The following is a 16,052-nucleotide window of genomic DNA, read 5'->3' on the forward strand; positions in this document are numbered from 1 at the left end:
TGTTTGTGTATCACATTATTGCTTCTGTGTGTCTGTAGAAACTACTGTAGGTTCAGTTGCGTAGGGTTGCTTCTTGTCTAGATTTAGTCTGTGCCAACAGATTAGATTTCATTCACCCTCCTTGTAGTATTTTTGTTCTCAACTATCTTTAGTGCTAGAAAGGGTAGGCGTAGATGTTCGTTGTGTTATGTTGATTTAAAATCACCAGAGGGTTCATCCAAGCAGTGTCGAATATACACAATTTTCAGTACTGAAGCTCCTGTGAGTTTTGAGCTCATAATTTACAATGAAATTAAATTTGAAGCATCTTTATGAGCTACAAACACAAAAGACCATCACTATGAAGTTGAGAGGGGTCTGGCTACAGATTGAACATTTCTGATGGCCACCGTCATGGGCTGTTCATCTGAGACGCTGTGTATCTCAGAGCAGAAGTGCCATAATTTGCTGGTACAACATATTTCCAATTTTAGATTTTTTTTTTTTTTCCAAATTCAACTTTATTCCAAAACAAAGTCTGGCAGTTACATTCATGGCATAACCACATTGCAAACATTACAGACTGAGAAACATTTCATAGATAAAACAGAAAAATATGAGAGGTTTAATCCAGGATTAAATTATGCATAGATATGTTTTAGAAGTAGTTACATTAACGGTGGCTCGCTTTAGCTCTGTTAGCTTAAGTTAAAGCTACCACTGCTATGCTATCTATGTAATTAATATTAGTACATCAGCCAGTAGAAATAAGTTTCCTTTAGCAACTTGAATTTTAGAAATGTGAGTCTTAGCAAACGTAGCGACATAAATTACATACCTATATGGCTTTCATAGCTGCTTTGTTAGCTTAGCTTTTATTACACTAGCTACGTAGCTACACTAGCTGCATAGCTCAGTTATCTATAGCTACGTTAGCTTATGCAATGTAGCTTTAGCAAATGTAGCTTACTTAGCCATGTAGATAATGTAGATACATAGTGTACATAGCATACATAGCTGCATAGCTGCTTAGCTCCATTATCTACGTAGCTTACACCGCTAACAGAGCTGTGTAAACTATGCTGGCTGCGATGGTCTGTAAGCAGACTGTTTACTTGGCTTTACTATATGCTTTGCAATCAGGTTTTGCAAGTCAGGTTTTTGACTTTCAACTTTTGTGTCCTAACTCTTAAGTTTAAGCATGTATTTCCATTATACGGTGTCTGAGATGAACAGTCAGAGTGGCTGTCAGAAATGAACAGACAGCAGCAGGCTGTCTTAATGAAGTCTGGCTATTTCTATGTTGTAAGTTTTAGGCCTAAAAAAACAGCAGCCATGGGAAAGCTGTCAAAGAAGATAATTAGGAGCATGATATAGAAAAATGTTTTTCTTGTCCTTGGCACTTGATGGTTAAAAGAAAACAAGAATACTTTTCTTCCCCAAAAAGGACATAATGAGCAAATAAAAAACGTATCCATTTGTCCACAGGGTGCGCAAAAATCAACACAAACCAAAGGTTCCTCACAGGAGCTTTAAATAATTGCCCAACTGGATTATAATCATGAAACATTGTTTTAAAGGTTAAACTTTTTAAAATTTATAGCTGGAAATTTCAAATAACTGACAAAAGTTCTTTTAAAGGACGCTAAACGAGATTTAAGTTCATATTTGTAATGCTGATTTATACCTTGCACCTTTACTGGAGTCAGTGAAGCTTAACAGTTATGTTTATAGGGCTTTTATCCATCAAAACTACAAATGTCAGCTTACTGCGGAAAAAATGTCAAGAGGGAGGCGAAGTGTTTGAGAACTGCAATGATTTTCAGGTTGGTTGAGAGAAATGGTAGGATTTAAACTAAGAAGGGTTGAATTGTGGAGGTGATTGTGAAAACATAAGGATATATTGAAAGTGATAAAGTTTAAAACAGAGGTTTGTATTCATTTTGAGTGCCTACTATAAACCAATGTCTTTAAAGGAAGAGAAGTACACATTCTGTTTACATATATCATGTGCATACTTAGAGCGCTACAGAGGAAATATATGTATTTTGACTTATAGAAACCTGCCTTTTATGGAATATTTTATAGGTATTGTGAACTATTTTATATGTACTGTATTTCTAGCCTTATAAAGCTGGTTGGCTATATATTAAACTGTTGCATAATGTATGTGCCTTAAATGATTTAGATCATTCTCAAGTATGAGGGCTTGGAGGCCATTTGAAATTGGGGAAAAAAATGTAGGGACAGCCTCAGAGTTGGAGCGGTATATGTGCATGTTGTATATGAGATGTACAGGATGTTTGATGCAAGTTCAAGTTGTGACAAAAGGCTGAGAAAAGGAAGTTCCTCTGTAAGAAGTCTGAACTAGTGAGGCGAGGTGGGTGTTCGCTTCAATGCAGTTTGCTGAGTTGGAGGCACAGGCTGAATGAAACAGCATTTCCAGCTGGCAATAACAATCTTACTGTGGTCTGTTGTCATGGAATATCAACAAAGATGTTATTTCTTAGTCAATCCTTACAACAGAGCAGAGTCGCTCATGAATCTGTGGACCTCACTCTTTGTCTTTTTTTCTAAATCTATTGTAGCAATCTATTCGTGGCTTTGTAAAAATATAACTATACATGGTCACACACCTTAGTGGGAGAGTTTGCAGTGGCTGACAATGGTACATAACAGTTTGGGGGGAAAAAAGCCTAATTCTGTCTGGAGAATTAGAGGGGCACTCTGGTGATTTGGAACTGCAGTTCCACAAACCTGTATCTATGTTAGAAACACTGGGAAACAGACAAAATCAGTGCTGCAAAGGTTGGAATATTCCTTCAATTAGTGCCTAGGCTGGCTCAAAATCACTACATTTCCCACAATGCTGCTCATTGGAAACTATAAGCACACTTTCCTCTGTTTGGTAAATGCCAAGATCTTTGAAGTTCAAGTCATTCAGGATTTCAATAAATCTTTCTTTGGAAAAAAAATGTTGCTCCAAGCCTGAGCTTAGATCCCCATGATGACATGATTATGACAGTATCACTCAGTATGTTTGCATGCAGTCAGAAAAAGTCGATTTATTTTGTTAGACTAAACATGAGCTGAATTACAGAGATGCCAAATTTTTCTAAGTTTGACAAACACACCTAGATAAGGCTTACAATGGTTGGGGTTTGATATACTCTTGTGTATAGACCTTAATCCCACCCAAACAGGCCTAGATGTTCTGAGCATGCTCCACTGTACCCCAGATGCTGAACAGTATAAAAACTGTTAGAAGTAAGCTGGGCAGAAAACAAGACAAAGGTGTCAACATGGCAAATGCTAGAGTGGGTTTCACACATTTTTAGACAGACGACAGACGGAGGGAGGTGAACATATTGAATTACATGGGTTGTTTTGTATGTTATGTAATGGGTCAACATGAAGGAGTTCCAGAAGTGACTAACTAAAAGGGGGCATACTGGGGGAAGACAATGGACAGTTGGACAAGTGAGCTTTAAGCGTAGCTCAACTTCACTGCATATAAACATACTGAGTCTTGCATTTCCCATCATGTAAATCAGTGAAACTTTTAGTTGACTTCTACCTGGTAAAGATCTTTGAAGCATTGTACCCTTAACTTTTAGTCCAAACACTTATTCTTTTGCCTGAATCTTGCACCAAATATAATAGAGTGTTGTATGGGCCCTGCCAAACCTGGGGTCCCTGCTTTCTACAGCTGAGGCAGAATAGATACAGATGCATTATATTTTGATAGATTTACCCACAGTGGAGAAATAGGGCTTTTAAATGGCTGACGAAGTCAGTCATCTTGACTATAACTAACTTACCTTTAGTCTGTTTTAGTCATCAAAGACCTAATTTTGGCTAGTCTTAGTCTAGTCTTTCTGATGGAAAAAGGGCTGTCAGCGAACATTTTTAGTGATACGTTTTAGTCAACGAAATTAACACTGGTTGCAGTCAGGCGAAAAATCTTCATGTAGCCCCAGCTGGTCTTTAAGCCTTCATTGAAACTATCTCAGCTGGCGCAACACCTTACATCTTGGTAGAGTGTAAACTCTGCTATGTTTTGGACTGGCGCACAGCCAGTGCAACCCATTGCTGTGATGTAACACAAGCTTTTTCTTTAAAGTGTTTCTCGAAGCCTTTGCACTGATAATCATGACAACATTATTGTTACTTCATCAGTTATTTTCTGACTGGACGAAGCCCCTCTAGAGCTACAGAAGACATGAACCTGTCATGTTGACAGCTTGAGTAAAACTCTGGCAACTACACTATACTTAATGAGAACAATTGTTGGAGTGCCCCTTTAAAGGAGAGAATAGGCAGTTGTGTGTTACATATTCGATCCCCCTATGCCACTGATGGGAACAATCCATTTCCTTACTATTAACATCTTTCTCTTGTGCGATGCCACTAACCTAACAAGTCTTGACATCTGAACCTTATAGCCCATACTGCGTGGCTGTAGTGACAGGAAAAGATACCAATGATGCCTTACAGACTAACCTCATAGTGTGTTATTTTGACTTTTGGCAGAATCTAAATCCCGTTTATAGTTTGATTCCGTCATGAGGAGACCATTTTAAATGGAAGAGCCAATGGAAGCAGTTGATATAACACATTTGCAGAAAAAAATAAAATCTCTGCTTTCAGACGTAATGTCTTGAATTACACATACTTGACTTTTCTACAACCTTCTCAGCTCAAATTTGTTATTTTCTATGAATGAGATGTGTATTTTGGAACACTTAATAGATGTTGAAAGTTTTAAAGCAATCTGCAAAAACTCAAGAGTTATTTCCCTGACAAAGAAAGACTGTTTTATGTATATATTTGATGGCCATCATTTTCAAGGATCGTAGCTCTTTTAAAGTGTTATGCAATATTGAAGCTTTTTTTCTGTTTGTGTGTGAAGAAGGGCCTATTGCTGAGAATTAAACAAAGCTGGGAGTTTTTTTTCTTTATGTTTTACAAGAATCTGAGGGGATATCCTGCAGAAATATTTATGGAAAGATTTTTTACAACACTTTTTGTATAGAATATGCAACAAAGTTACACTAAGAAGGAAATATTGATGTCTACATAGAATATTATAAAGAAAAGCTGGTACATAATTAATACCCTTTCTCAATTATAAGCCATTGTATTTTGTGTTTTTTGTTTATGATGTTATCAGTGTTGAATAAACTGCAATGTTATTCAGTTGCTTTATATAACTAATTATGAGCTGTCATTTACATCCATACAGTCCCATATATTCATTTTGTAAACAACATTATGAAGATCTATTGTGTTAACATGCAGAAATCTTGTTTTTCCTATTAAGAAGTGATGGATACTCACCACTGTATAAGCACGTTAAACTGTGAGATGTAGTTTGCTTTAAGTAGCAATGACAAGAAACTATTATCAAATGTTTTAGTGTTATTAGTAGATTAGATAGGGAGTGTATACTTTAAAGAACGTGTGTGTGACAAAGAACTATTATAGAGTTTGCATGTGCATGTGTTTGGTTTTGAATGAAATATTACTTTGTGCAATGTATACTTATTTAAATACTTTACAGTAGTTTGCTACTACATATTTTTAACATGATCAGCATCTTCTGATTGTTCTTAGTCCTGAAGTTTTTCATTTACCGCTAGTGTAGCCTCTAGGAATAATACATATTTACTGAATGTAATGTGTTAACACTTATGTGGTCAATTTGGAAAGTTTTGTTTGTATTCTTTACTGTCTGTATCACTTGAGATGTTTGTTATGCAATATTGCAATAATGTAATATTTGAATTGGACAGAACACAGGCGTGAGGTAGGGAAGACGATGATTTCAAGAAACAAGGACAGTCATGGTTTTCGAGGGTAGACCACAGGTCTGTTTTTCATGTCCATGAAATGGCATTCCAAAATGTGCCTTATTTGTTAGTTAAGAAAACATTTTAGTGCTGTCAAGTTTGATGAATAAAAGTCATATTGAATTAGGACTGCTTGGGTTACGCATTTTTATATGTTTGGGTGCTCCTGTGAGATTGCTCATTGTTTTGTGAGTTCTCCTGCCTGTATAATATTCATTACAGAGTGTATGTTTTCATCATTACACAGTGCAAGCTTGAGGTCTTACACAAGACTGTGAAGCGTATAGATTTTGAGAAAGAGTTTTTTAATGGATTATTCATGGTGGTTGTGTAACACAAGAGGGGGAGAGACTTGTTAAACTTTTCCTTCCCCGTGAAAGTGCTGAAAGATAACAGACACATCAGGCTGTCAGGTCTTGATTTCAACACTTTGAGTCAGACTGTGGACAAGAAAACCAAAACAGAGAAAAGGACACCAGCAGACATGGGTGCTGTGTGATAAATGTGGACATTTACTGCGGGGGAACCAGCTTGTACCAGCTGTAAAGATGTCATTGTTTTGCATGTGTGTATTAAACGTTGGCCAAGGCACAGGCGCCTCTCCGGCCAAGTTTCCATGCACAATATTGGATGTGCATTCCAAATAACTAAAACTAAACCGGAGGGTGGGGACCCAAATTATATCAAGTTTGTTACAACATCTCGCACTCAAACAGAGTGAGAGCTGAAAAGTCACTATAGCAACAATGTAATCTGAGAATTCAAACAAACGGTGGAAGGTCAGCAAGCATATGGTTTCATTTAGGGGCAAGAGCTGTTTTTTCACATCGCTTCATTATTTACTTTCATAAAGTATTAGCTCGATAAGCAGCACCACCCAGTCTCTAGCTTTCAGACATGTCCTGGTCTCTTTTCTTTTGCTCTCACCTCCAGGCGCTCTGTGTTTCGAATAAAGAGGCAGTGAGAGAGAAGAGCGGCCCACATACACATTGAAGACTTTTTCTTTATGGATCCAGCAGATTAAATCATCTGTATTCACTGTGTCCAATGAACCTAAAGCCTGCAGGTCTATCATCTGCCAACTAGATTCATGTGATATCCAGGCTCCACTGTAGGTGGATGTCACATGATGTCACATCCTGCTCTGATGGACAGGAAGTCGCTCACACTGGAGAGCCTGATGTCTAAAAAAAGCTTCTGGATCATTTCCAGGAAGCTCTAAAACCAGTAGGGTTGATGGTACAAGAGAGCAAATGTCCCGCACTGAGACCAGAGCTGGTAAAATCTGAAAATGTGAATTTAATAGGTAGCAAATGAAGAATAATTGCACAGTAAGAAAATTTTACCAAGTGGAAGATCTGGACACTTACACGGAGTATATAGGGTGAGTTAAAATCTTACAAAAGCTAGATATCTGTTAATAAGATTACAGTGTTTCAGTGAAACTCCCATTCATGCCATTATTAAAATTATTCTAAGCAAAAATTGTTATTTGTAAACATTTTTCCGCATTTTTAAATAATGAATATATGGATCTTTACACCTCAATCAACAATAAAGATCATATTTAAAGAAAAAGTTCATTACAGCGGTTCCTCCATGAAACAGTCACAGATAAAGGGCTCAAAAGGAATTAAATAGTGATTAGCCATCCGACAGAAGTCCATGTGTCATCTTAAGTCTTATTTGATCTCCCCACAGTCACAGATGACAATTTTCTTAATCACACCGCCATCATGTAATCCAAAGGATTCCATTGTGGTGACCACATCCATACCTTCTTTCACCTGCCCGAACACCACATGTTTGCCATCAAGCCTGTGAAAGGAGAGACAAGAAGTGAATCAGCCCACGGTAAGAAATCAGACTTCATATTTTGAGACTTTGAGTGGAAGAAATGAGATAATTGATGAGTTCTGCAAAGTTACCATTCAGTCTTAGTAGTGCTGATAAAGAACTGGGAGCCATTTGTGTTTGGCCCTGAGTTTGCCATTGAAAGTGTTCCTACAGAGATTAAAAAGGACAAAAGTAAATCAATTAAATTGTGAACAGTCAACAAGATATCTTGACCCAATTTTAGCACTGACCCAATAACATTTAGTTCTGGCTGTAGCAAAAGAGAAGCAAGTCAACAACTGTGTTTGTTGACTGTTCTTTACTTAAAATTGATACAAACTGTGGTTATGTAACATTTTTTTAAATGAAGCACAAAATAAACAGCATGTGGACCAAGTTTATCCAAGAAAGGAGTCATTATGATTGGTGCAAAAGTAGGTCCTTCACCTGGGGATTGCTAATCTGTACAGTGGTAGTTTAAATGCTGCATGAAACTGGGCACTGCCACCTAGTGGAAAGGCAGCTCCATTAATACACACAGATAATCTCCTAGAAGTGAAACTCCTGGGTGGGCAGGAGATTAGCTAAATGTTATACAACAGATAAGTTCTGAATTTAACAATTACCCATTCTGATACATTTGGATGGGGGGGGGGGCAATCTTACAAATGTAAGAACCAGGTTCTAAGTTTGGAATTAAGGGTAATCTTAACTAGAAAAATCTGGTAATTGTTTGACAATCTGTTAAATAATCCAAACACATTGCACAGTACAGACTAGGGTTGGGAATCGCACAGTAATTCATGATTTGGTACAGCGAAACCAGATGCATGGCCCAGGTTATCAATAATGTAACAATACAGCCATTCTGCAATACATGGATAGATAGAATTATCTTTTTTAAGATAATTTTTTGTTCTTTTGTCTTTATTTGATAAGACAGCTGAAGAGAGAGAGGAAATATTTAGGGAGAAAGAGGGGGAAGAACCAGGAACCAATCCCACAATCAGTATGCTTAGGATTATAGTTCAATACATGGGCACCTGCTTTGCCAACTGAGGTAAAATGGCACGCAGAACTACCAATTGTAAGACAATTATATAACAATATCTAATAATTTCCTGTACCCTAAGATTACAATGAATAAAGTGAAGGAATAACACCATTAGCCTAATAGTAACTGTCATGAAGTGGTGACAGGGAAGTAGGGACTCAAACTCCCTGTCTAGATATCCATATTATTTTTAAATTAATATATCTACATTTGCTGCCATTTAATCGTAGTTGTATTGCATGAGTCAGGGCAACAATACGTTTCAGTATTCATATTTTGTTCCTCCCCTAGTGCAGACAACTAACCAGTCAGCAACACTGTGAATTTTTCTGACTTCTTAAAGGAGATAAAGTCATCTGCAGTGAGCTGTGGTTATACATACCAGGACCAGTGTGTTTCAACTTAAAGTTCTCATCTTTAAATGTTTTCCCAAATATAGATTTCCCTCCTGTGCCATTGTGGTTTGTAAAATCTCCTCCCTGAAACAAAGAAAACAAAACAGAAAAAAATATAATTTCAAATGATGAATACAATTAATTGAAAGTGTATAATTAAACATATGTTTACCCATGTAAAATTATAAAACCACAACAGTCATTGGTCTCACCCCTCACGATTTCAAATAAGCTCAAGATTCTTGTGCCCTACAGAAAGGATAAACTCTCAGTGAGGAAATCCCTTACCCTTGATTATTTGCCTCCACAGTCATACCAATGCGCAGCACTTCACCAGGGCTGTCAAGTGACCCTATATCATTATGGTCACTGTTACTATGTCATGTGACCATTGTGCTTATACTATAAATGATTTTGTTATTTCTATAGGTCTGCCATATGACTGTTATATTGTTAATGCAACTACACAAACTGTTACTTTGCAAATTACTGCAAGGACAACGTCTGAAATTGACCGGGCTACTAGAAAAAAAAAAAAAAAAGAAAAAGATAAATTGTAAAAAAAAACAAAAAAACAAAACAGAAACAGCCGCCATGGAAAACTTTTTTTTTTTTTTTAAGAAAAACCTTTTCAGTAGTCTTACCTGGCACATGAACTCAGGTATGACCCTGTGAAACACGGAGCCTTTGTATCCAAAGCCATGCTCCCCCGTACATAAGGCTTTGAAATTCTCTGTAAAGTAAGTGATGGTGTTCATTCATTAAAGTAGAAGACAGTTTAAGTTACTTTAATATTACAAACAAAACGGAATCAAGTAGAAAATTGAACAGAGGTTGAACATACCCGCTGTCTTTGGCACCACATCTGCATTCAACTGCAAGAAATGACACATGAAATTTAATTGAGTACTGCACTGTCCTTAGAAGGAGGCTAATGCTACAGCTAGTTAGCTACCTCAATGATAATTCTTCCCAGCGGTTCACCGTCGGCCTCGATATCGAGAAACACGACCGGGTTTTTGGCGGGACCAGAGGAAAACAGCTTCGCAGCGGCAATGCCCGGAGAGCTGTATCTCATGCGTTTTTTTATTTGTAACATCTCTGCTCAGCTGACAGAGTGAGGAGGGCAAGCAGGCCATGGGTGCTGCTGCCGGTGTTTACATGTGACGTCACATAGAGCCGCGCTGATGAACAAACAGCGACCCCGTGTGGGGGGAAGTTGGAACATGGTTAGTGTAAGTGGATGGGAGGCAAGCAACTCCAGAGCAGACTGCAAACTTTCCACCCGTCAGATTTTTCCTGTACCTCTGTCTTTTCAACGTGGTAATGTGTGTGAATATTCCTGACTGTAGGAGTATGCCGTAAGCCGTTGAAAAAAGTACTTCCTGTTTGATGGCGTTTACCACAGCATGATGACAGGGTTCAAAGGCAGGCCTCTGGATGGCACAGGTCTTTGGATGTCCCACACCAGTTTTTAAGATGATCTTACCTACCATGTAGATATGTTGAATGAATATGTTCAGGAGGGGACCCTTGTCATGTATGTGAAGTTTGGTTTTGACTGAAATAAGCACTGCAGAAATTTACGCATTATTTGTTTTTAGAAACTGTAAAAAGTCGATAAACTATTGGCCCCAGGCACAGCCACGGCTTATGATGAAAATCATGTTTCTGATATCTTTTCATCTCCATTTTGTCCAGAATAACCCCCCAAAAAAATTCTGGAATCAATCAATTAAAATCTCTCTGAGTAGTGGTTAAAATGTGGAACCTGTCCATTAGCAAAGCATGTGAAAATTTTGACCTTAAAATGTTGTGAAGTTATTTCTTGTATATATTAGAGTATGGTCACGTATTTTTTTCTTCAGATTTTTATCTATGTGTTGCAATTTTAATGCATGTAGCTCAAAACTGTCCTGGAAGGACTGTTCTTTAGGGGTTGCGGTAGAGGCATTTTGTGATGAATCGCATAAAACAACCCAATTTTTGACCTTTTGGTGGAATTATATTAAGAATGCCTACAGATACAATGGGGTCTCACTCTGAGTTTCAGCCCTTGGGCCGTAACTACAAAGCAACTTTAAGAACTGTATTATGAAGTACCTAAATATCATTACTTGTACTTGTGCATCCCTATATGTAAGGTATTTATGATTGTTGCTGGCACTTTAAATTTAAAAGACACAGCCCATTGATTGTGTTTCATCTGAATACATATTTATTAGATAAATATTAGGATGTCACGTCATCTAACTACATACAGATTTGCAAGACTAAAAATCACAATGTTTTTCTGACCAGTTTAGAATATGAAATGATTGTACATAGAATGTACAAAACCAAAGAGACAACTGCCACTTGTTGTGCCAATCACTTCAGATTGTACCTTTATAGCATATGTTATTTGCCAAATTGCATAAAAATTGTAAATTTGACAAAATTCTTTTTTACAAACTGTAAATTTGGAAACAAACCTTAAGAGCGACTCAAAGCTCGATGTCTCCAAGTCCCAATTATACCTCAAAAGGCTTTCATAATTTTGTAGCACCTTTATAAAGTACACAGGTAATAGAGAAATACACAGAAGTTTCATATTACACAAAGGAAAAAATGTCTTTTTTTCTTGGAAACCCCATGTGAAGGGGCACATAAAGTATTTTACATAAATGAACAGGCGTGGTTAGAGAGGTCTGCACAGACGCAATCAAACAAAGACTCAGTTTGCCAATTCAATGTCTGACAGGAGGATGGAAGCTTTACAAATTCTAAATACACTATGCACACTCCTCCTGGAGAAAATGAATACATTTCTGTTAACGTGTCTCTATTTGTCATTTACATTATATACATGTATCCCTTACAGCCCAAACCCCCACCCCAGACCCTCAGCCCCCATCCTCCCCGTGCAATGCAAACAGGAGCGTGTCTTCCCCAAAAAATTTCATTTTACAACATTAATTGCATTCTCTTTTAAATCCTCCATATCCAAAGTCTGCAGTCAGACAGTACAATTTGTGTCACTCAGATTACATGACGTGATTTTGTGAAAGGTTACAGTTCCACACTGTGTAGGGAAATAAAAGATCCCAATGCGGCAGTGCATTGTCTTTAACAAACACAGAAAACAATCTGATCCTTCAGCTGTGCTGTATGGAGCTCATTTGATCAATTCTGAAATCCATATTTGGTTCTTCAAAGACAAAAACAAATCTCTAAAGGGGGAACTTTAATCCAACAACATAGAGAGTAAGTACTGTACTGCATAAAACTGTGTAAACCAAATTGTACCTGTTATAAAAACACAGGATGAACAATAATTTAAAACAATATAAAAAGTGTAATTTTACAAAAAAATAAAAATACACAAATCATGTTCACACATTTTTGCAAAAGTATGAATATCAAAAGCTCATTATCAGGGCTGGAGGATGTTTTGCACATTGTCACTTTAAATAAAAAGAACGAGGTCACTTGTTTCAGTAATTTTAGGCAAATTATTTTTGGAGAAATGTGGACCTCAATGCTGCGCTGACAATCGTTTAGACAGAAAAACATTACTGTAAAGCTGACCGATTTGTTTATCGTCTACTGAGCGGCTGAAATACTCCCTTTCACTGATGCATTGTCATCGAAAAACTGTACACAACACACAGGTACTCAATACAAGGCCAGTGAGAGTGCATTTAAGATCAGTTAGTTACAATATCGGACTGCTTACTGGGGATTCTGTGTGTGAGGTCCTCGACAGACATACAGTACCATGTAGTTGCCAGTAATAGATAGGTACAGTATTGTACAGTCACTAAGTATCCACAAAGGGTATATACAACAGATCTGGAAACACTGTTGGATCATGCAGGGTGTTTTTTTGCAAGAAAAGATGCAGGTCAACAGACAAAAACGACAAAATGAAAGATAAGTACAATCACACAGACGTTTTTATAAAATACAGTGATTTATAAACCTCTGCTCGACGTCTGAAGGATGCTCGAATCCCACCCTTACCCCGATATATATATAATATCCAGGCGGCTCAAACCTTTACAAAAAGCCTGGGACAACTTTGGTGATGGGTGTCTGATTAGTTTCAATGTGGGACAATGATTACACACATAAAAAAGGACCACAATGATAAAAAACTGATGAATGTGAAATAAAATAATAAATATAAAGACAGAACAAATTTGATCAAGCACGTTTAGGCTGGACAAAGACATAAGGAGCCGTTGGCACACATGCACTTGTGAACAAAATGGAGCTGAATTGGATGAGGAAGAGCGAAACGTTACAATAAATACACAAAAACAACTGCAGAAAGACTGGAAGAAGAAGTGGGCGTCTCTTAAAGCGGACTGATCTGTCTTCCATTCCTCCTAAAACTGTCTTTCTGCACTGTCTCTCACATCACATACGCTGGCAGGCAAACAAAAAAGACACACAAATGGGTATATACACGCACTCACACACGCACTACATTGCTCAATGTGCATCGGTTTCCTCTGTCAACACCGGAGGACGCCTTCGCTCATCCTTTCAGTGCTCTGATTCTGATAAGTTCCAGTTATTCATCTGTCAGTTTTGGAAGAACACATTTCAAACAGGTTAAAAAACACTTAAACAAGACTCTTTTTTTCACAGAAAGGAAAGGATAATAAAAAAACAAAGCTACAACACTCTCCTCCATGTTGTTTACACATGATGATTATAGCTGCACAGTTTTCAGTTGAAAAGTCACAATATCATATATGTACTTATAATATATCACTTTAGTGTCCGCCAACATGGCTGCAAATGTCGTGTTCGAGTCAGGCGGTGGAACTGGTGTGTGGAATCTTTACATCAGGACAAAAAAATAAAAATTAAAAAAAAAAATCAGGGAGTGAGCGGCAATCCTGCTTCCTCCCTTGGAGTTCCCAAACAGGTGCCTCTGTTTTTTTTCAGTCTACTCCTATGCCACACATTTTCTTTTGAGGGACTGTGTGTGGGTGCGTGATCACAGGAAGCAGCTTGAATAGGAGGTCGGTGACGTGCCTGTGGACGGACAGTCAAACACATCCCAGCTCCCACAGGTGCAGGATTTTATAAAAGGGAAGGTAAGGGGCTAGTTGTTCTCAAACAGGGAGAGAAGGTCGTCGTTGCTGTTGGCGGGGAGGTCTGGGGGGTCCAGGTATGATAGTAACTCGTCTGGGTTGGCCAGCTCTGGAAGCAGCTGTGGATAAAAGACAGCAAATGAGAATTTAGAATGATAGCCATCTTTTTGACACTTGACGTCTCAACTACAGCTAGAACTACAAACAAGCAAGTCTGACTGTACCTTGCATTCAGTGTTAAGGTCACTGACTAAAACTAAGACTAAAAATGTTGGCTGACAGCCCTTTTTCCATGAGAAAAACTAGACTAAGACTAGCCAAAAATAAAAAACTAAAGGTAAGTTTTTTTTTAGTCAAGATGACTAAAAGGAGACTAAAATGTAGTTTAGTTTTTGTTGGCCATTCAAAAGCCATGGTATTTCTCCATTGTGGCTAAATCTGTCAAAATACATCTTTATCTATTCTGCCTCCCAGCTGTAGAAAACAGGGACCCCAGGTTTGGCAGGGTGCATAGAACACACTACCATGACTTGGTACCAGATTCAGGCAAGACAATAAATGCTTGGACTAAAGGTTAGAACTAAAATGTAAGGACTTTTCATGGACTTAAACTAGACTAAAATGTTTTTGAGTTTTCATCAACTTAAAAATAGCTGTCAAAATTAACACTGCCTGCATTCTCATATGCGTTCAGTCAGGTCTTGAGCATTCTTATAAATGCACTTCCCTAAATAAAACATGTATTACTTGGGGAAACCTCTTGAGGGAACACTAGAGAGCTTGGGCTGCATACAACTACCTGATGTGTGGGATGTAAACTACAAACATGGCACTAGTAATGATAGAAATAAGATACTAAATATAATAAACATCACTGATAATGAAAGATTCCTTGTGAATGAGTCAGGTATTCTTCACATTAAGTTTCATGGATTTTATCTGGTATTTTTCTTTATAATCTGTCTTATTTTCATCAGTCTCTTTGTTCTGTCACATTTCCATATAGGGTCTGAAATAGAGCTGGGCGATTAATCGAAATTTAGATTGAATAGCATTATGTTCTACTGCAATTTTTAAACTACATAAGATACAATATTTCTTTGACCTGATGTTTTCCTATATATCAGTTAAATACAATGTTTTTAGGCAGAGATGTTATGCTCTATACATCATGCAAACATCCAAGAGTCAAGTTTTTCAGGAATTATTGCAAAAAATCCTACTTTCCTTTTTTTTATATTTCTGTCTGAAAGAGAGAAAGACATCAAACCATCATTCCCTTTTAATACATCGATTCATATCATATTTGCAATTATTTTCAAAATTGTTCAGCCTTAGTTTAATCAATTAAATATAGTAATGGTTGTTGTGATACATAAGATAAGGAACTTAAAAACAATTGTGCATTAAATCGCAATATTGGTGAAAAAATCACAATTAGGTTATTTTTCCGAATGTCAGCCCTAGTCCAAACATATTTTATTAAATAAATTCAGATGTTTGACAAATACATTAGAAATCTGGGTCGTGATTTGTCACTGTGAAACCTGTGGTGGGTCCTGAGGCTAGACCAGGTGAGAACCTCTGGTGTAAACAAAACTACTCAAAAATCTTAACAGTTGGTCATACATCATCATGATTCGTATTCCTTGTTTGAAACTGACAAAAAAATTGAACGTGTATGAATTTTATAGCTTTTATTTATATCCCATCTGTCATTATTGAGGGGGAGCGGTTTATGACATGAGCTGCAGCCAGTCAGCAGGGGTAGCTCTAATGTTTCTGCTTCACTAGCAGGCAGCGTAATATACAGGCAGTGATGTAAGTGAACAAAATGATCTCCTGA

At 37.4% G+C, this 16,052-nt stretch overlaps 2 protein-coding genes across 7 annotated transcripts in view; both read right to left on the reverse strand.

The window, feature by feature from the left end:
* Nucleotides 1–1,609: 1,609 nt before the first annotated feature.
* On the reverse strand, nucleotides 1,610–10,292 carry ppifa (peptidylprolyl isomerase Fa). Its single transcript, XM_041789094.1, has 6 exons — nucleotides 10,072–10,292; nucleotides 9,961–9,991; nucleotides 9,761–9,849; nucleotides 9,104–9,200; nucleotides 7,760–7,835; nucleotides 1,610–7,649 (listed from the first exon to the last, which is right to left on the reverse strand). Exons 1-6 carry the CDS (start codon nucleotides 10,213–10,215, stop codon nucleotides 7,514–7,516), a joined length of 573 nt encoding a protein of 190 aa, XP_041645028.1. The 5' UTR covers nucleotides 10,216–10,292; the 3' UTR covers nucleotides 1,610–7,513.
* Nucleotides 10,293–11,326: 1,034 nt separating this feature from the next.
* Nucleotides 11,327–16,052, reverse strand: part of zmiz1a (zinc finger, MIZ-type containing 1a) — a 191,783-nt gene continuing 187,057 nt past the window's right edge. For all 6 annotated transcript variants that reach the window (XM_041789655.1, XM_041789656.1, XM_041789652.1 and 3 more), the window contains one exon: nucleotides 11,327–14,325. In XM_041789655.1, coding sequence (XP_041645589.1) covers nucleotides 14,218–14,325 — 108 coding nt within the window. In that variant the 3' untranslated portion in view covers nucleotides 11,327–14,217. The remainder of the gene's footprint in view (nucleotides 14,326–16,052) is intronic.

Source organism: Cheilinus undulatus, linkage group 6 (assembly GCF_018320785.1).
Source record: "Cheilinus undulatus linkage group 6, ASM1832078v1, whole genome shotgun sequence".
In the NCBI taxonomy this organism is placed as follows: domain Eukaryota; kingdom Metazoa; phylum Chordata; class Actinopteri; order Labriformes; family Labridae; genus Cheilinus; species Cheilinus undulatus.

What these genes read in the sequence shown, in the direction of transcription:
- ppifa (XM_041789094.1), bottom strand. Translation starts at nt 10,215, where the DNA reads ATGTTACAAATAAAAAAACGCATGAGATACAGCTCTCCGGGCATTGCC. An exon ending in TGGGAAGAATTATCATTGAG is followed by an intron (nt 9,992 to 10,071) that starts GTAGCTAACTAG and finishes CATTTCTTGCAG; the next exon opens with TTGAATGCAGATGTGGTGCC. An exon ending in TGTGGTGCCAAAGACAGCGG is followed by an intron (nt 9,850 to 9,960) that starts GTATGTTCAACC and finishes CTTACTTTACAG; the next exon opens with AGAATTTCAAAGCCTTATGT.